Genomic DNA, 20,313 nt, shown 5'->3' with positions numbered 1-20,313 from the left:
TCTTTTTATACATTTTAAAACATTTTATGAAATGGGTATGCATTCTTTTTATAACTAATGAAAAACATTAGAAAAAATAATCCATACAAAAAGGTTTTGGGCCCGGCCGGTGTGGCTCAGTGTTTGAGCATTGACCCAGGCACCAGAAGTCAACAGTTTGATTCCTGGTCAGGGCACATGCCCAGATTGTGGGCCTGATCCCCAGTGGGGGGCATGCAGGAGGTGGCCGGTCGATGTTCTCATCAATGTTTCTATCGCTCCCTCTCCCTTCCTCTCTCTCTAATATCAATACAGAAAAGAAAAAAGGATTTGGCACCAGCAATCTTCTTTTTTTTTTTTTTTTATCCTCACCTGAGGACATTTTTCCATTTTTTGTTCAGATAGAGTGAGAGGGAGAGAGAGAGAGAAACATCGACGTGAGAGCGACACATCGAGTGGTTGCCACCCACACGACCCGACCAGGGCTGGGGACAAACTGCAACCAAGGTACGTGCCCTTAGCGGGAACCGAACCCGGGTCTCTCCGGACCGCAGGCCGACACTCTAACCGCTGAGCCAAACCGGCCAGGGCACCAGCAATCTTCTTATTGCCAACTCTCTTGACCTGTTGGGGGTTGTCGCAACACAATGCACTGCAAGCAGACAGTGCTTGGAGTGAGGGGAGCATCACAAGGGAGCAAATGCTCCAGATCTCTGGATATAGCCCAATTTATTTGCAAAGTGGTTCCCTAGGTTACATGGTGTTTTAGGTAATTAAGTCCTTGAGATCACATCTCTGCTCACCGGTACAGCCAAGCCCAGTATATTTCCTCTCTCTCGCTGTTTTTAGCAGAGATACATCATAACAAACACATCACACGTGGGCAAACCGCCCATTGTTGCTTTCAGGGTTGTGTTCCAACTCATCTTCATGCATACTTTATCTATTCACACGCATATTTTGATCCTTGGCTGGTCAGGCCGTGAGAATGCATATTTCAAAGTTACATTTTGTTCATCCACCAAACCCCCAACCCTACATCTTGTAACACATATATTATTTCAAAAATTCTTTCAGTTAAAGAAACAATACACTTACAAAGAAAATTGTGGCCCGGCCAGTGTTGCTCAATGGATTGAGCACTGTCCCATGGACTGAGAGTTCCCGGTTTGATTCCGATCAGGGCATATGATCGGGTTGTGGGCTGGATCCCCAGTAGAGGATGTGCAGGAGGCAGCTGATCTATGTATCTCTCTCACATCAGTGTTTCTCTCTCTCTCTGTCTTTCACTAAAAAAAATCAATAAAAAACATATTAAAAAATGTAATGTTTTGTGTATTGCCAATTTGTTTTACATTATGTTTACAATCAATTTATGGATTTGTGTTAGGGTGAAATTTATTCATTTTCATTGATGTATATAATTCCGTTGAATGACTACCAAATTTTATCCATTTTACTCTTGGCAGATACTTAATGTTATTTTTAGTTCATCTAATGATTCTTAAAAGTGTGAGACATTCTTTTAGCAAACTTTTACCAAATATTTGTTAGCTGAATACGTGAAGACTAGTACGGGGGACTGGGAAATATTTTTGGTGCCCATAAACAAAGACAGGTATGTAGGGCATATTTGTAGAGAATTATCTGTGTGCATTCTGCAGTAATAAAGCCTTGTGGAGATATCTTCAGTCCAGACTTTGGCTGGTCAGTAACTGGAGGGTAGTTCAAGAGAATGGAGTTCTTGTGAGCAGTATCCTCTGCCACATCTGAGTAATAGGTCTGTGTTTCTCTAAGATTTATGTTTAGGGTTTTCCTTGTTTGTAAATAGGAGATTTTCCCTGAGAAAAATGAGAAGAAAGTAATAATTCTATTTCTTTTATTCTGCAGAAATTGTTTGTTTCCTCCCCCACCCTCATCCCCACCTATTAATTTATAACATGGCTCTGTACAAAAATAAAACATTTTTTCTTAGACTAACAATTTAAATAAATACCTGATGAAACATTCTTTTTCATTTTATAGCTCATCTTTGGGGCTGATACTTAGTTCATGCTTTCCTTGCTGTTCTTTTTTTTTAATCCTCAGCCGAGGATATTTTTCTATTTATTTTTAGACAGAGTTGGGGGGCCAGGGAGACATTGATGTGAGAGAGACACATCGACTGTTTGCCTCCCACACGACCATAACCAGGGCCAGGACAGAACTGCAACCAAGGTACGTGCCCTTGACCGGAATTGAACCCACGACTTTTTGGTCTGAGGGCCGATGCTCTAACCGCTGACTGAGCCAAACCGGTCAGGGCTTCCTTGCTGTTCTTGATCCAGGATTGTGATCACTATTGGCTCGTATTCACTCCCATGAAAAAGACAGTTTACAAATTTCTGTTACAAGCATAATAATCAGCCCCATGGCAGACACTTCCCAAACACGTCTGGCATTCATCTAGTCATGGATAAGTGGTAAATCCAGTTAAGGGTTGAGCCCCATCTTCATCCCTTCACTGGTGCCTTCTCCTGAGTTCTTAGGTCCTAAGCAGTTACTTTTCAAGATTTCTCTCTTGCAAAGAAGTCTTGTATATTCAGCTGTTCACTACCTTTTCTGCTTTGTGGATATCTCCAGCTCAGTGTTCAAGCTGAATTCATCCTTTTCTCCACACATTATGCTCAGTGAAATAAGTCCAATATGGAAAGACAAATCCATGTATCCCCTGCTTTTTGGAAAGTGCTAACTGAGAGCAATCCAAAGAGAATTTTCACTTTTACCAACAAAGACAAAAGCGAAAACAGTGTTTAGTGTTGTTTTGCAGTGAGCCAAACAGTTATAGAGGCAGCACGCCTTGAGCAGCAAGAGTGGCTCCGCCAAACCCTTTTGCCAGGAACTGCACTCAGCATCTCAACATCCAGCTGCCAAAGCATTGAACCGTATGAGCATCTGCACTTTATTTGGATTTATTTTGTGCATTCATTAGCAAGATGGGTCCTAAGGTATCAGGAAAGCCTGAGAGAGCTAGTAAGGGTGTTTACACTTACTGTACAACTGAATGTAGTTAAGCATACTTGATATGATTTGGTAGGTTATTTTTGGGGTCTAAGAATGCTCAAACTTTTTTCCATATAAATGAATGTTAATAGCTTCTTTGCTTTAGGCCATTTTGGCTTGTGAAGGTCTCATAAGAACAATCTACTTTCAGATAGTGTGGAAACACGCCCTGGCCGGTTTGGCTCAGCGGTTAGAGCGTCGGCCTGCGGTCCTGAGAGACCCGGGTTCGGTTCCTGCTAAGGGCGCGTACCTCGGTTGCAGTTTGTCCCCGGCCCTGGTCGGTTGTGTGGGTGGCAGCCACTCGATGTGTTTCTTTCACATCGATGTTTCTCTCTCTCTCTCTGTTCCTCTCTCTCCCTCCCACTCTACCTGAACAAAAAATGGAAAAATGTCCTCGGGTGAGGATAAAAAAATAAAAAAAAAGATAGTGTGGAAACATGTACTTATGATTTTACTTATATGTGGAATCTAAAAAAAAAAAGCAACTAAAACCAAAACACTAAACTCATAGATACAGAGAACAGATTGGTAGTTGCTGGGGGTGGATAAGTGAAATGGATGAAGGGGGTCGAACTCCTGATTATAAAATGAATATGTCATGAGGATGTAATGTACAGTTTGGTGACTATCGTTAATAACACTGTATGGCATAGTATTTGAAAGTTGCTAAGAGAATCGTTTTTTTTTTTTTAATAAACTGGTTTTTGCCCTAGCCAGTTTGGCTCAGCGATTAGAGCGTCGACCTGCGGTCCAGAGAGATCCGGGTTCAGTTCCCACTAAGGGCATGTACCTCGGTTGCAGTTTGTCCCCGGCCCTGGTTGGGTTGTGCTGGTGGCAACCATTCGATGTGTCCCTTTCACATCGATGTTTCTCTCTCTCTCTCTTCCCCTCCCACTCTATCTGAACAAAAAAGTGGAAAAATGTCCTCAGGTGAGGATAAAAAATAAATAAATAAAAACAAAAAATAAACTGGTTTTTGCCCTGGCTGGGTAGTTGGTTAGAATGTCCTCTGTATATGCCAAGGTTGTGGGTTCCATCCCCTATCAGGGCACAAATAAGAATCAACCAATGAATACATAAATATGTGGAACAAGCCCAGCTGGTGTGGCTCAGTTGGTTGAGTGTCATCCCATGCACCTGGAGGTCACACAGTTCGATTCCCGGTCAGGGTACATGCCCAGGTTGTAAGCTCAGTTCCCAGTGTTGGGGGGTATAGAGGCAGCTGATTGATGCTTCTCTCTCATCGATGTTTCTAGCGCGCACGCTCTCTCTCACCCTCCCTCTCTCTGAAATCAGTACAAACATTAAAAAAGAAAAGTGAGTCCTGGTCAGTTTGGCTCAGTGGTTAGAACGTTGGCATGTGGACCAAAGAGCCGTGGGTTCGATTCCTAGTCAAAGGCACATACCTTGGTTGAGGGTTTGATCCCTGGTCCCAGTTGGGGTCGAGCAGGAGGCAGCCATTCGATGTGTCTCTCTCACATTGTTTCTTTCTTTCTCCCTCCCACCCACTCTATCTGAAAATAATCAATGGAGAAAGATCCTCGGGTAAAGATTAAAAAACAAAAAGTGTGAGAGAAGTAAAATCAATTTAAAGAAATAAGTGGAACAAAACATTGATGTTTCTCTCTCCTCCTCCCTTCCTCCCTCTCCCTTCTGCTCTCTCTAAAATCAATCAATAAAAACGCAAATAAGCCAGCTTTTAATTTACTTGCTACTGCTAAAAAACTATTTTCAATGATCCCATAAAAGTGAGTGGAACAGATTGCTAAAAAATTGGCCAAAAGGATGGGTATACTCTTTTTTTTTTTTTTTTCATCTTTGAAATGATTTTTATTTTTTTATTACAGTTGACATACAATTTATATTAGTTTCAGGTGTACAAAGCAGTGATTAGACATTACTAAGTGATCATCCTGATAAATCTTATACCCATCTGACACCATATATAGTCATCACAATATTATTTATATTCCCTGTGCTGTACTTTAAATCCCCACGCCTGTTCTATAACCAATTTGTACTTCTTTTTTTTTTATCCTCACCCGAGGACATTTTTTCCTTTTTTTTTTGTTCAGATAGAGTGGGAAGGAGAGAGAGGAAGAGAGAGAGAGAGAGAGAGAAACAACTACGTAAAAGGGACACATCGAGTGGCTGCCACCCGCACGACCAACCAGGGCTGGGGACAAACCGCAACCGAGGTACGTGCCCTTAGCGGGAACCGAACCTGGGTCTCTCTGGACCACAGGCCGATGCTCTAACCACTGAGGAAAACTGGCCAGGGCCCAATTTGTACTTCTTAATCCCTTCACCTTTTCCACCTATCTCCCTAACTGCACCCTCCCCCACCAGTCTGGCAATTGTCAAAATGTTCTCTGTATCTGTTCTGCTTGTTCATTTATTTTGTTTTTTTGGATTCAATTGTTGATAGATATGTATTTATTGACATTTTATTATTCAGATTTTTTATCTTTTCTTTTTGTCTTCTTAAAGAAGACCCTTTAATTAAATTTCATGTAATACTGGTTTGGTGGTGATAATTCCTTTAGCTTTTTCTTGTCTGGGAAGTTCTTTATCTCTCCTTCGATTCTAAATGATAGTTGTGCTGGGCAGAGTAATCTTGGTTGTAGGTCCTTGCTTTTCATCACTTTGACTGTTTCTGGCCAATCCTTTCTGGCCTGCAGAGGTTGTTGAGAAATCAGCCGACAAGCTTATGGGAGCTTCTTTGTAGGTAACTAACTCTGTTTCTCTTGCTGCTAAGATTCTCTTTGTGCCTTGGCCGGTTTGGCTCAGGGGTAGAGTGTCAGCCCACAGACCAATGAGTTGCGGGTTCATTTCCGATCAAGGTCATGTACCTCAGTTGCGGTTCGGTCCTCGGTCCTGGTGGGGGGGTGGTGCAAGAGGCAACCAGTCGATGTTTCTCTCCCTCTGTCTACCCTCGACTCTATCTGAAGATAAACAGAAAAATATCCTCAGGTGAGGATTTAAAAAAAGAAAAAAAGATTTTTTTTGTCTTTAACCTTGCACATTTTAATTACAATGTGTCTTGGTGTGGGCCTTTTTGAGTTCAACTTGTTTGGGACTCTAGGCTTCCTGGATTTGTATGTATATTTCCTTCACTAAGTTAGGGAAGTTTTTGTCGTCTTCAAATGGTTTTCTTTTATTGATTTAAAAAAATTTTTTTTTCTCTTTATTGATTTGAGAGAGAGAGGAAGGGAGAGAAAGAGAGAGAGAGAAACATCGATGAGAGAGGACATCAATTGGCTGCTTCCTGCATGACCCCCCCACTGGGGATTTGGCCCATAACCTGGGCATGTGCTCTGACTGGCAATTGAACCAGTGATCTCTTGGTGCTTGGGTCGACACTCAGCCACTGAGCCACACCAGCCGGCTTTTTAAATTGATTTTTAAATTGATTTTAGAGAGAAAGGAAGGGGGTAGGAGAGAGAGAAACAGTGATTTGTTGTTCCACTTATTTATGCATTCATTGGTTGCTTCTTGTATGTGCCCTGACCAGGGATCAAACCCGCAACCCTGTTGTATTGGATGATACTCTAACCTACTGAGCCACCTGGCCAGGGCCTCAAATAGGTTTTCGATTTCTTTCTTTCTCTCTCCTTCCAGCACCCCCAAGATGTGAATATTGGTACTCTTGAAGTTATCTCAGAGGCTATCTTAAAGTATCCTCATTTTTTGGATTCCTGTTTCTTTTTATTATTACAATTGGGTATTTTTTGCTTCCTTATATTCCAAATCACTGATTTGAGTCTTGGCTTCAATCTACTCCAATGTTGATTTCCCTGTAAATTATTCTTCATTTCAATTAGTGTATCTTCTATTTCTGACTGATTCTTTTTTATGGTTTTCATGTTCTTTTTTTATGCTGTTCACACTACGTTCATCTACTCTTCCCCTAAGTTCATTGACCATCCTTATAACCAGTATTTTGAACTGGTAGATTGTACATCTTCATTTGGTTTAGTTCTTTTTCTGGAGTTTTTTTCTATTCTTTCATTTGGGACATATTTCTTTGTCTCCTCATTTTGGCAGCCTCCCTGTGTTTGTTTCTATATATTAGGTAGAGCTGCTACATCTACAGAGCTTGGTAGAATGGCCTTATGTCGTAGGTGTTCTGTAGAGTCCAGTGGTACAGTCTCCCAGATCACCCAAACTGGGCATTCCAGGTGTGCTCCCCCATCATGTGGCCTGTATACATCCTCCTGTTGTAGTTGAACCTTGGTTGCTGTTGGCCCATCAGTGGGAGAGATTTATCCCCAGGCTGATGGGCTGCAAGGACTGGCTGCAACCACCAACCACCATGGAGGATCAGCTGTGCAGGGGCCCACCCTATGGAGCAGGACTTACTTAAGCAAGGTTCTGATGCACACTGAGGCCGCCCCTTGATTGTGTTGCTTGTGGAGATGGTTGAGTGGATCTTTGACATGGTCTGAAGCTGTGCACTGGTGCACTGGTTCTGGGCCTCCTTGGAGGTGCAGGCCAAGGTCATCAGCTGCTGCCTGTGTTCTGCCCGGGCCACCCAGCATGAGCTACAAAGTGATCTGCAGATGGCTGTTACTTATGCTGGGCTTGGAGGTACCCAGGACAGGCAAACTGTTACCCATGGCTGACTGCTGTTAGTGCCAGGCCTGGGGCCACGTAGCAATAGGTTTGCACCTCTCCGAGGCCAGATGCTGCTTGAGAGATTTTAGGAAAGTCTGAAGCGTGAGCTAAGTCAAGCCATTTATATGGAAGCCACTGGAAACAGCTTGGGCGGGCCTGAAAGTTGGTTGGGGTGGGGTCTCAGGGAATCACCAGGGCGGGACAGGCAGTTTGCCAGGTTGATAAATACTCAGCATGGTGCCCACCTGCTGGCTCTGTGTGAAGGGCTCAGAAAAGGAGCAGTGACCTCTGCCAGCATTTCTCTGTGGGAAAAAGCTGCCCCCTCCAGCTCTTGCCCTAATGTCAGACATGTTAGTTCCTCCCTGTTTGTCCCTGGCGCCTCCTGAGCTACTGCCCCAGTGCTGGAACTTAGAGCGAATGAGTCTGATTGAGTCCGTGAGCAGGCCTTTTTCAGAGGAACTGCGGCAGCGCTCCATCTCACTCAGCCGTAATCCCACTGGTTTCTACACCCAGAAGTTATGGGGACTTCTCTTCCTGGCACTAGAACTCTGGTGTGGGGCTGGGGCCCCTCACTCCTCCTGATTTTTATCCGCTACATGTGGGTGTGGGATGAGCCTTTTCCGCATCTGCACCCCGTCCATCAGTCTTCATGTTCTGTGTTAATTTACTTGCTGTTCAGCAATGTAGTTTGAAATGAGGGAAAGAGAGTACTAAAAGAAAAATGAAAATTTAATAAGGTCATGGTCCAGTTTAGACTAGAAATTCTAGTTCAGATTTAATATAAGTATATAGAATATATTATTTCTGCTAAGTTACTATTTAACACTAGAGCTCAGAAAAAAAAGTGTAGCTTTTGATATGTAAGAGGCATCTAAATGTTATAATTATATAGCTTCTTCTTAGTGCCTCTTGTGTTAAGGTTAAATGCTTTGATTATAGCCTGTTATTTAAATTGCTCAGCTTGCCCAGACTTGATGAAAGGATTTACATGGTGCCAAGACAGGGCATTGAAAACACACCTGGTTTCTTCACTATTAGAAGGCTTAAGAGAAATGTTTGAGGACTTCACTTGTGTGTCAGAACTTAGCTTTATTGAAGTGGTTTTAGCATTGGGGGGGGGGCAGGGATAGGATGATTTTCCCCCCCCTTTTTTATATACCAGAGGGTTTTGCGATTCTGGTTGAGGGCAGAGTGAGTTGGAAATGCAGAAGCATAGAGTAGTTGTTGAAAATACTAGTCCATACAGTGGATTTTTTTCACCAAGTTACCCTTTCCTATATAATATTCATAGTATTTTTTTCTCAGCCATTTATGTAGAAATTTTTTAGATTTATACTAATATCTACTGAATACTAATAATATTCTAGCATTGTATTTATAAAGCTAGAATTGTAAAATACGTCAGTGAGGATTGACGACGTTAAGGAAGACAGGAACATATATCTAGGAGAAATGCAGGTGCCCACAGAGCTGAGGCCAGAATTACTTCCAGTATTTTTATTTATTTGTTTGTCTTTCTTTTCAGCAAGGAAAATGGAGATGATTTATTTTAAATACCCAGTGTTTTTTGAAACATAAAGGATAAAAGGGGATTAATAGAGGGCATTGTTAGAAAATCAGAATGCACCTCCTTTGCCCTGGCTGGTTTGGCTCAGCGGTTAGAGCACTGGTTCGTGGACCCGACAGAATGCTCCTCCACATCTATAGCTGAAGGATTAATAGGCAGGAAGGGTCTTGGAGATGGTATGCAAATTCTAAGTTGCTATGCATTATTAAAATGCATAAAACCTTTTATTTTTTTTTTTTTTTTTTTTTTTTTATCCTCACCCGAGGACATTTTTCCATTTTTTTTTGTTCAGGTAGAGTGGGAGGGAGAGAGAGGAACAGAGAGAGAGAAACATCGATGTGAAGGGACACATCGAGTGGCTGCCACCCGCACGACCAACCAGGGCCGGGGACAAACTGCAACCGAGGTACGTGCCCTTAGCGGGAACCGAACCCGGGTCTCTCTGGACCGCAGGCTGACGCTCTAACCGCTGAGCCAAACCGGCCAGGGCAAACCTTTTAGAATGTAGAAAGGTTGTGGTAAATCATTAAACCATGGGTAGATGCTTTGTTGTATTTATCCCAAATGCAGGGAAAGCCATGCTTCCTTCCCTTTGTAGCCATGGACTTTGTCTTCATTTTTTTTTTTTTTTTTTTTTTAATCCTCACTAGAGGATGTTTTCTATTGATTTTTAGAGAGAAGAAGGGGGAGAGAGAGAGAAACATTTATTTAAAAGAGAAACATTGATCAGCTGCCTCCCATACATGCGCCAACTGGGAATGGGGACCCCCAACCTAGGTCTGTGCCCTTTCCAAGTATGGGACAGCACCGCAACCAGCTGAGCCACTCTGGCCAGGGCATGGAATTTGTCTTCTTAAATAGGACCTTGTTTTTAGTTTTTTTCTGACAGTAAGCTCCTAGTAAAAATTTATAATACAAATAATAGAGAATTATTTCTGCCTTGTTTCATAGTTTACTCTTTCCAAGAGTGCTGGGTCACAAAGTAATATCTTAAATTAGGAAAGGCTTCAGAGAGAGTATTTAAAAAGTCCAAAAGAGTTTGGTTTATCAGTTGAAGGTATAATTTGGTTCCATTTTTGTTATTGTTTTCCATAAAAAAAAAATGTCTCCTAGTGGTATTAGATCTTGTCTGTTTATAGTCTCCGATGACTGGCATATTTCATTAATGTCAAACTTGTATAATAAGATGCTATACACAGTCTCATTCTACTAGAACTAGCTCCAAAAACAAAAGTAAAGTATATTTGGTCTTAGGTGGAAATTAGACTCTGGAAAGAGATCAGGACTGGGTCTGTTTCTGCTGCTTAACCTTATGCCCGGCTCTCCAACTTTCTGTTACTTTATCTTCAAAGTGTGAAAAATAACAGTATCTAAGTCATAGGATTGTTTGGGGGGGGGAATAACTAAAATAATGCGTGTAAAACACTTAGCCGTGTGTCTGGAATATAGTGAGTACTCGATATATGATTTAAAAAATTTAAAAATCCCTTCATGTATAGAGTCTGTGTTCTACATCTTTTTCTTTTCTAGTCCTCACCCGAGGATATGTTTACATTTATTTTCAGACAGAGTGGGAGGGAGAGAGAGAAACATCCATGTGAGAGAGACACATTGATTGATTGCCTCCCGCACGACCCCAACTGGGGCTAGGACTAACTGCAACTGAGGTATGTGTGCTTGGCCGGAATCAAACCTAGGACTTATTGGTCCACAGTCCAACACTCTTAACCGCTGAGCCAAACCGGCCAGGGCTTTTATTTTTTTTAAAGCTATAATTTTTATCTTTTTTTTTTCTTTATTAATTTTAGAAAGAGAGAAAAGGGATTTAGCCCACAACCTGGGCATGTGCCTTGACTGGGAATCGAACCCGCAACCTCTTGGTGCATGGGTTGACGCTCAACCACTGTGTCACACTGGCCAGGCTACATATTTTTCTTTTTTTTTATCATCCTCACCCGAGGACATTTTTCCATTCTTTGTTCAGATAGAGTGGGAGGGAGAGAGGGGAACAGAGAGAGAGAGAAACATTGATGTGAAAGGGACACATCGAGTGGTCGCCACCCGCACAACCAACCAGGGCCGGGGACAAACTGCAACCGAGGTACATGCCCTTAGCGGGAACCGAACCCGGGTCTCTCCGGACCGCAGGCCGATGCTCTAACCGCTGAGCCAAACCGGCCAGGGCTACATCTTTTTCTTATCACTTGGGTGTTTCAGTCTCCCCAGGTCCTCTGTGGAATAAGTGTGGCAGTAAGGATGTCAAGTCCTCCTGCAGTCAGTGTGGGCAGCATCTAGAAACTGATACTTTCCCTAAAGCAGAATTCATAGGTTCCAAATAGCCCATAGCAATATGTGGAACAGATGACATTGACATGGTTTTAAACAGATTTTCTCATTATATGCTTTCTTTTCATTTTTTAAAATAGTGCCTTTGAAGATGAGACCATGAAGCTTCGACAGCTGAAACTAGATAATCAGGTGAGCCAGAGTCTTCTTTTTTGAAATATGTGGAGAGTGATACTGACCATGATGCTGATGGTCTTGACTCTGAAGTCTTGGCAGGATCAGGTAAGGAGGATGTGAAAGGAAAAGGCTCTCATACTACTTACTAAGTACTGTCTGGATGTAGTATCTGCTGAACCAAGGCCCTGGGCTGTGGCACGACCAAAGTGCTTTGAGGACATCAGCAATAAAACTGGCCTTCGATTTGTATTCACTGAAAATTCCTTGGCACCTTTCATGAGAAGTAGAAGAATATTAACATTGTAATTCTATGTACTTATTTGGTTCTACTGCCTTAAGTACCTCTTCACACTGTAATTTCATTTAACTGCAAGATTTTTTTCCTGAACATGCTACTGTGCTTGTTTTAAAATCTTCCATTGTGCCCAGCCAGTGTGGCTCAGCGGTTGAGCATTGACCTATGCACCAAGAGGTCACAGGTTCAATACTCAGTCAGGACACATGCCCAGGTTGTGGTCCCAATCCCCAGTGGGGGGCATGCAGGAGGTGGCCAGTCGATGTTCTCTCTCATTGATGTTTCTATCTCTCTCTCCCTCTTTCTCTAAAATCAATAAAGAAAAAAATACTAAAAAATAAATAAAATCTTTCATTGCTTGCAGAATAATTTTCTTCACAGCACTGGTCCCAATTTTATCTACACATTAAATTGTTTGCAATGATTTGATTTATATTTGTTTCTTCTACTAGACTAAGTTCCATTGGAACATGAAGCAAGTCTCTTTACGATGACTGTTATATCAGAAGTTCCTAGCATAGGGTTGGACACATAATAATCCCTCATTAAATATTTGAGTGAAGGAAGGGATAAATGAATAGAGTTTTGTGTTGTCACATGCTGTGATCATCATGATTACTCAGCTTAGAAATTGTACCCAACATAACATATTTGATTTTCTATAAGAGCGATTCTCAGTTCAGGAAGTTCTGTAGCTCTGGTCTACCTGTGCAGGACCATTAACAATCACAGTGTCTAAACTCCATAAGCAGCTAAAAAGAAGTCTAAAGTTTGGTCTTGTTTTGTTTTTTCGGTTAATCCTCACCCAATGATATATATATTTTTTTCTCCATTGATTTTTAGAGTGTCGGGGGGGTGAGGGTGGGAGGAAAGGGAACATCATTGTGAGACAGACACATCAATTGGTTGTCTCCCACACATGCCTTGACTGGGGCCAAGGATCAAACTGCAACTCAGGTATGACCAGGACTTGAACCCATGACCTTTGATACATAGACCGACGCTCAAACCACTGAGCCACACCGGCCAGGGCTGTCTTGCTGCTTCTTTTTTTTTTTTCCTGGTGGAATTGTTTTTTATAATCATTTTTTATTTTTAATTATACTTGACATACAATATTATATTAGTTTCAGATGCACACTCCAGTGACTAAATATTATAAAACTTACTGAGTGATCATCCCCAAAAATCTCATACCTAGTTATTAGAATATTATTGACTATATTTCCTGTGCTGCACTTTACACCCCCATGACTATACTGTAACTACTAATTTGTACTTCTAAATTCTTTCACCCTTTTCACTCATTTCCCAGACTCCCTTCCCATCTGCAACCATCAAAATGTTCTTTGTATCTATTAGTCTGTTTCTACTCTGCTTATTCATTCATTTTGATTTTTAGATTCAATTGTTGATATGTATTTATTGCCATTTTATTGTTCATATTTTTTTACATTTTTTTTTTTTTTCCTTTTCTTGAAGACCCTTTAATGTTTCCTGTAATACTGGTTTGGTGGTAGTGAATTCCTTCAGCTTTTTCTTGTCTGGGAAGCTCTTTATCAGTCCTTTGATAACTAAATGATAGCTTTGCTGGGTAGAACAATCTTGGTTGTAGGTCCTTGCTTTTCATCATTTTGAATATTTCTTGCCACTCCCTTCTGGCCTGCAAAGTTTCTGTTGAGAAATCAGCTGACAGTTTTATGGGCGCTTTCTGCTTTTCTCTTGCTGTGTTTAAGATTTTCTTTGTCTTTAACCTTTGGCATTTTCATTATGATGTGTCTTGGTGTGGGCCTCTTTGAATTCATCTTGTTTGGGACTCTCTCAGATTCCTGGACTTGTATGTCTATTTCTTTCATCAGGTAAGGGAAAATTTCTGTCATTTTTTTCAAATAGGTTTTCAACTTCTTGCTTCCTCTTATCTCCTTTTAGCACACCCATGATGTGAATGTTGGTATGCCTGAAGTTGTCCCAGAGGCTTCTTACACTATCCTCATACTTTTGTATTCTTTTCTCCTTTTGCTGTTCTGATTAGGTGTTTTTTGTTTCCTCATATTCCAAATCACTGATTTGATTCTCGGCGTCCTCTACTCTACTCTACTCTCGATTCCGTATAAATTATTCCTTATTTCAGTTAGTGAATCTTTCATTTCTGACTGGTTCCTAAGTCTTTTTTCATGATGTTGTTGTTCTCACTAAGTTCCTTGAAGTTCTCACTAAGTTCCTTAAGCATCCTTGTGACCATTGTTTTGAATTCTGTATGTAGTATTTTGCTTGCTTCCCTTTCATTTAGTTTTTTTTCCTGGAGATTTCTCCTGTTCTTTTTTTGCGAAATGTTTGTTTGCCTCTGCATTTTGGCTGTTTTCCTGTATTTGTTTCCGTGTGTTAGGTAGAGCTGTTGAGTCTTTTGGACTTGGTAGAGTGGCCTTGTCTAGTAGGTGTCCTGTAGGACCCAGTGGTTCAGCCTCCCCAGTCACCTGAGCTGGGCCCTCCAGGTGCACCGCTGTTTGGGCTGTGTGCACTGTCCTGTTGTACTTGAGCCTTGATTGCTCTTGGCATCACTGGGAAGAGTTGTTCCCAGGCCATTCGGCTGTGAGGACCAGCTGCAACTACAGTGGAAGAGCTGCTGTGCAGGACCTGACCTATGGAGGAGAACTGGCTTCAGTGGGGCTTTGGTGCTCACTGAGTCCACCCCTTGAGTGGGTCACTCGTGGAGTGGTAGAAGTTGTAATCCGGTGTGGTCTGAAGCTGACCACCAGGTACACTGGTTCTGGGGCCTCTTGGGAGGTGCAAAGTCAGCTACTGCCTATGCCCTGTCTGGGTCCCACCTGACTTGAGCTGCTGAGCGATCTGTGGATTGCTGCTACTTGTGCTGGGCTCGGAGGTGCCCGGGAGAGGCCAATCTGTGAACCAAGGCAGGCTGCTGCTGCTAGTGCCAGGGTTGGGGCCACTTAGCAAGAGGTACCGAGCACGCTGAGGCCAGATGCTGCTTGTTTGAGAGATTTTAAGGAAGTGTGAAGCATGAGGCAAGAGAGGCTAGTTGTATGATAAAGCCACTGAAAATGGCTTGGATGAGCCCGTAACAGGGTATACCTAATATACCTTGGGTAATAGTGGAATTGCTGGATCATAGCGTAACTCAGTGTTTAAATTTTTAAGGAGCTGCCAGACTGTTTTCCAGAGTTACTGAATCCTGGCCAGGTAGCTCACTTGGTAAGAGCATCATCTTAATAAGCCAAGGTTTCAGGTTCAATCCCTGGTCAGGGCACATATAAGAATCAACCAACGAATGCATAAATAAGTGGAATAACAAATTGATGTTTCTCTCTCTCCCCCATTCTTTGCTCTCTGAAATCAATAAATAAATAAAACAAAGCAAAGTCACTGAACCATTTTACATTCCCATCAGCAGTGTATGAGGCTTCCACTTCCTCCACATTCTCGTCAATACTTATGGTTGCCTGTCTTTGATTGTAACTGTTTTAGTGGGTATGAATTGATGTCTTATTATATAGTCTTTTTAAAAATATGTTTTAGCCCTGGCTTGTTTGGCTCAGCAGTTGGAACCTCAGCCCGTGGACCAGAGAGTTTCGGGTTTGGTTCCTGCTAAGGGCACATACCAAAAATAAAAATATGCTCTGGCTGGTTTGGCTCAGTGGTTAGAGTATCGGCCCATGGACCAGAGAGTCCCGGGTTCGGTTCCTGCTAAGGGCACGTACCTCGGTTGCAGTTTGTCCCCGGCCCCGGTTGGGGTCATTGGGTGGCAACCACTTGATGTATCTCTCTCCCATCGATGCTTCTCTCTCTCTCTTCCTCCCCCTCTATCTGAGGATAAATGCAAAAATGTGCTCAGGTGATGATTAAAAATAAATAAATAAATAAAAATATGTTTTAGCCCTGGCTGGTTTGGTTCAGAGGTTGGAACCTCGGCCCGCGGACCAATGGGTCTCGGGTTCAATTCCAGCCAAGGGCACATACTTCGGTTGCGGTTCTTGTGGGTATGACCCTGGGTCGGGGTCATGTGGGAGGCAACCAGTCAGTGTGCTCACACTGATGTTTCTCTCTCCCTTTCTCTCCCTCTTTCTCCCTCCCACTCTATCTGAAGATATATAGAAAAATATCCTCAGGTGAGGATTAAAAAATAATAATAATGAAATAAAATATGTTTCATTGATTTTAGAGAGAGAGAGAAACATCCATCGGTTGCCTCCCATACACACCCTGAGTGGGGATAGAATCCGCAACTTGGGTATGTGCCCTGACCGGGAATTGAACTGGCGACCTTTTGTTTCATGGGACGACGCTCAACCAGCTGAGCCATACTGACCATGCTTATTATATAGTCTTGATTTGCATTTTCCTAATGCCTTATAATGTTGAGCATTTTTTTTCACCCGAGGATATTTTTTCCATTGATTTTTAGAGTGAATGGAAGGGAGAGAGGGGGAAGAGAGATTGAAAGACACATCAGTGAGAGAGAGACACATTGATTGTTTGCCTCCTGCATGTGCCCCAACTGAGGCTAGGGATTGAACTGGTTCTATAAATTAAGAACAGAGTGTTTGTTTAGAGATTAAATGGTACATTAGACATGTACTGTGTATAAGAAAGGTTAAAATAGAATCATTTGGGGGTCTGGAATAAATTAATTCAATTTACATGATTTCTAATGGGAAACATGATTCTGATTTTGGACAAATCACTTCTCAAACAGCCTTGCTGAACGAATCGAGTTCGAAAACTTGAGGCTCCATTGTACTTAGTAGCCACTTGTATGTCCTCTTTGGAGAAATCTCTGTCCAAATCCTTTGCCTGTTTTTTATTCACTTTTTGTTGTTGAGTTGTAAGAGTGTTCTTTATATAGTCTAAACTTAAGTTTCTTATCAGAAATGGTATTTATAGATATTTTCTCCAATTCTGTGGGTTTTCTTTTTACTTTCTTGATGGTATCATTTTCAACACAAAAGGTTTTTTGTTTTTGTTTTATTCTCACCCTAGGACATTTTTCCATTTTTTGTACAGCTAGAGTGGGAGGGAGAGAGAGGAAGAGACAGAGAGAGAGAAACATCGATGTGAAAGGGACACATCGAGTGGCTGCCACCACACGACCAACCAGGGCCGGGGACAAACTGCAACCGAAGTATGTGCCCTTAGCAGAAACCGAACACGGGTCTCTCCGGACTGCAGGCCGATGCTCTAACCGCTGAGCCAAACTGGCCAGGGCTCAACACAAAAGTTTTAATTTATCTGCTTTTTCTATTGTTGTATGCACTTTTAGTATTTAAGAAACCATTGCCTACCCAAGGTTACAAAGACTTGCTACTTTTTTCTTTGAAGAGTTTTGCACTTTGTCTGATCTGTTTTGTGTTTATTTTTATAATGTATGATGTGAGATGAGGGTCCAGCTTTGTTCTTTTGCATATGGATATCCAGTTGTCCCACCAGTGTTTATTGAAAAGCTCTTTCCCGTGGAGTATATTTTGCTTTTATTTTTACTAGTTTTGCTAGGGTGCTCATATTTTCAGGGCATGTGGCACCTTAGTTGGCTATGGAATGTGAAGATTTTCGGACTCCTAGGTAGAGAACATTTCTGCCATCTGGTGGTCAATGGATTAAAGTATAACAGTCTTTAGGTCAGGTTGCCTATCTCTTTGTACACACCCTTCTAAGCGAGGCAGTCATCAGTGCATGAAATTGGTATTTAAAGAAGTCTGATTTAAAACTTTCAGTTTTGTCTTCTTATGATCTCACTTTGTGTGCCAGGAAAGTTAGTTATTTTTAGCCAGACTAATAGATTTCAGGCAACCATTCTGAACTTGGTACCCTGTAGTCAGCTAGTCTATTCCAAGAGTGTCATAATGTAATGAGCCATCATCTCTAGGAAAATAGAGAATCAGTGAAGTTAAGCTATGATTAATTTGAGGCTTGCCTGAGCTTTATTATTTTATTGGATTAAACCCTTTGATGAAAATCACCCCCTTCACCATCTAATCTCTGTTGTTTCCTCATTTATTTTGGTATCATCGTTTGATATTTTGCTCCCGTGGAAAATAGAGCATACGGCTAGATTGTGGAAAATATGGATTCTTTGAGTTATTTTTTTTTTTTTTTTTATCCTCACCCGAGGACATTTTTCCATTTTTTGTTCAGGTAGAGTGGGAGGGAGAGAGAGGAACAGAGAGAGAGAGAGAAACATCGATGTGAAAGGGACACATCGAGTGGCTGCCACCTGCACGACCCAACCAGGGCCGGGGACAAACTGCAACCGAGGTACGTGCCCTTAGCGGGAACCGAACCCGGGTCTCTCAGGACCGCAGGCCGACGCTCTAACCGCTGAGCCAAACCGGCCAGGGCTAGATTGTGGAAAATATGGATTCTTTGAGTTATTGTTCAATTTCCAAGGAAACTGGGAAATTTAAAGGTTAGGTAGCACTTAATCCTGAAGACAACATATTTTAATTGCATATAGGGCATAAAACCTTTGGTTCTCTTCCTGGCTCCTCTGACCTTTCCCCAAGTTTGTAAGGATAGTCCTTTGTGTTTGCAGCCTTTAAAGCACTCTTAGCTTTTTAGGATAGGTAAAACATAAATGAGCCTGGCTGGGTAGCTCAGTTGGTTAGAGCATCTTCCCGATATGCCAAGGTTGCGAGTTTGATCCCCAGTTAGGGCACATACAAGAATCAACCAGTGAATGCATAAATAAGTGGAACAAATCAATGTTTCTCTTCTCTCTTTCTTCCTCTCTAAAATCAATCAATAAAATTTTTTTAAAATACGAAATATGGCCCTGGCCGGTTTGGCTCAGCGGTTGGAGCATCAGCCTGCAGACCAGAGTCCTGGATTCGGTTCCCACTAGGGGAATGTACCAAATAAATAAATTAATTTAAAAAAAACAACAATGAAATATGCCCTGTTGGTTTGACTGAGCAGTTAGAGTATTAGCCCAAGGACCAAGGGGTCACGGGTTTGATTCCTGGTCAAGGGCATGTACCTGGGTTGCAGGTGCGATTCCTGGCCCCAGTCGGGGTCATGCGGGAGGCAATCAGTTGATGTGTCTCTCTCACATTGATGTCTATGCCTGTCTCTCTCTCTCTTTCTCTCTCTCTCTCTCTCCCTTCCACTCTGTCTCAAAATCAATGGAAAAATATCCTCGGCTGAGGATTAACAAAAAATAGCCCAGCCAGTGTGGCTCAGTGGATTGAGTGTCCTCCCATGGAATGAAGTCCTAATTTGATTCCTGGTCAGGGCACATGCCCAGGTTGCAGGTTTGATCCCCAGTAGGGGGCATGCAGGAGGCAGTCAATCCATGCCCCCACCCCCCCCCCAAAAAAACAATTAGTAAAAATTGACATTGTTATATTGAAACTCAATTAGCACCTCTCTTCTCCCCCTTCCAAACTATGTCAGGGTGATTAGAATGCTAAATCAGGTTGCAGTTTTACCAAATGGCAATTTGTCCATACATAATGTTGACCTTAAACAAATAGCCAGATATTTCTCCAGCAAAATGGGTTTATTCAGGAACAACAAAGAATTGCAGTTCAGGACATTCGGTCTAATAGCAAACTATGGGCCAGTCCAGAGAAAGAAAGGTGAGAACCACTCTTTTATGGACTTGGGAGATACTGTTGTAAATGAAGAGTCTGTTGGAGGACACTGAAAGTTTGAAGTATAGTGACTTTTTATTGGCTGAGTTATGGCAGTTTCCCATTGGCTGAGCTGCCACTGGGCAAGGAGGACTTTTCTTTCTGCTGAGGGAGTGAAATAGTGTCACCTCCTGTCAGAGATACGAGGTACCTACTGTCTCTTCCTATTGGGGTCAGTAGTGTGCATTGAGTGACGTATGAGAGCTCTCTTCTACCTTCCTGACTTCATTTGAATGAAGTTTCTTTCTGTTCATTAATTTTCATAGTAAATATTTTACGATTTTTTTTTTATTTACAAACTTGGACAATAGTAGGATATATTCAGTTCTGTAATATAGTAGCTGTGGCCCTGAAGTTCACAGTTTGAATCTACAGTTGTTTTTAAAAATTAATTTTAGTTTTATTTTGCGATCTGAAGAGTCTGAACAAAAATTCTAGGCATATTGTGGGATGAAGTTTGCTGCTATGGGTTGAGCTTCAAAATGCTGTCATCCCCCCCCACCCCCCATCATCTCAACTCTTTTACTTGTCTCAGTTTCTCTCTCCAGCTGTTTAATACAACGGAGTGCTAGGTAACCTTTATGTATGTGTCCCCAGACGAGTCACTTATTTAATTACAGTTGAGTTGGAATTCCCTGTGGGGTTCCTGCACAATGTGAGGGATACCCTCTGACACCTCCACATAACTCCTGTTACCTAAGAATGCC

General features: G+C 42.0%; 1 protein-coding gene across 1 annotated transcript in view; it reads left to right on the top strand.

Moving 5' to 3' along the window:
- The window catches only part of TULP3 (TUB like protein 3), a 76,876-nt gene that overhangs the window by 32,529 nt on the left and 24,034 nt on the right, over nucleotides 1–20,313 (top strand). The window contains exon 2 of the mRNA XM_036252404.1: nucleotides 11,632–11,683. Coding sequence (XP_036108297.1) covers nucleotides 11,632–11,683 — 52 coding nt within the window. The remainder of the gene's footprint in view (nucleotides 1–11,631; nucleotides 11,684–20,313) is intronic.

The sequence above is a fragment of the Molossus molossus genome, unplaced genomic scaffold, assembly GCF_014108415.1.
Source record: "Molossus molossus isolate mMolMol1 unplaced genomic scaffold, mMolMol1.p scaffold_m16_p_10, whole genome shotgun sequence".
NCBI classification, from domain to species: Eukaryota; Metazoa; Chordata; class Mammalia; order Chiroptera; family Molossidae; genus Molossus; species Molossus molossus.
This window is presented reverse-complemented; position numbering and strand designations above follow the sequence as displayed.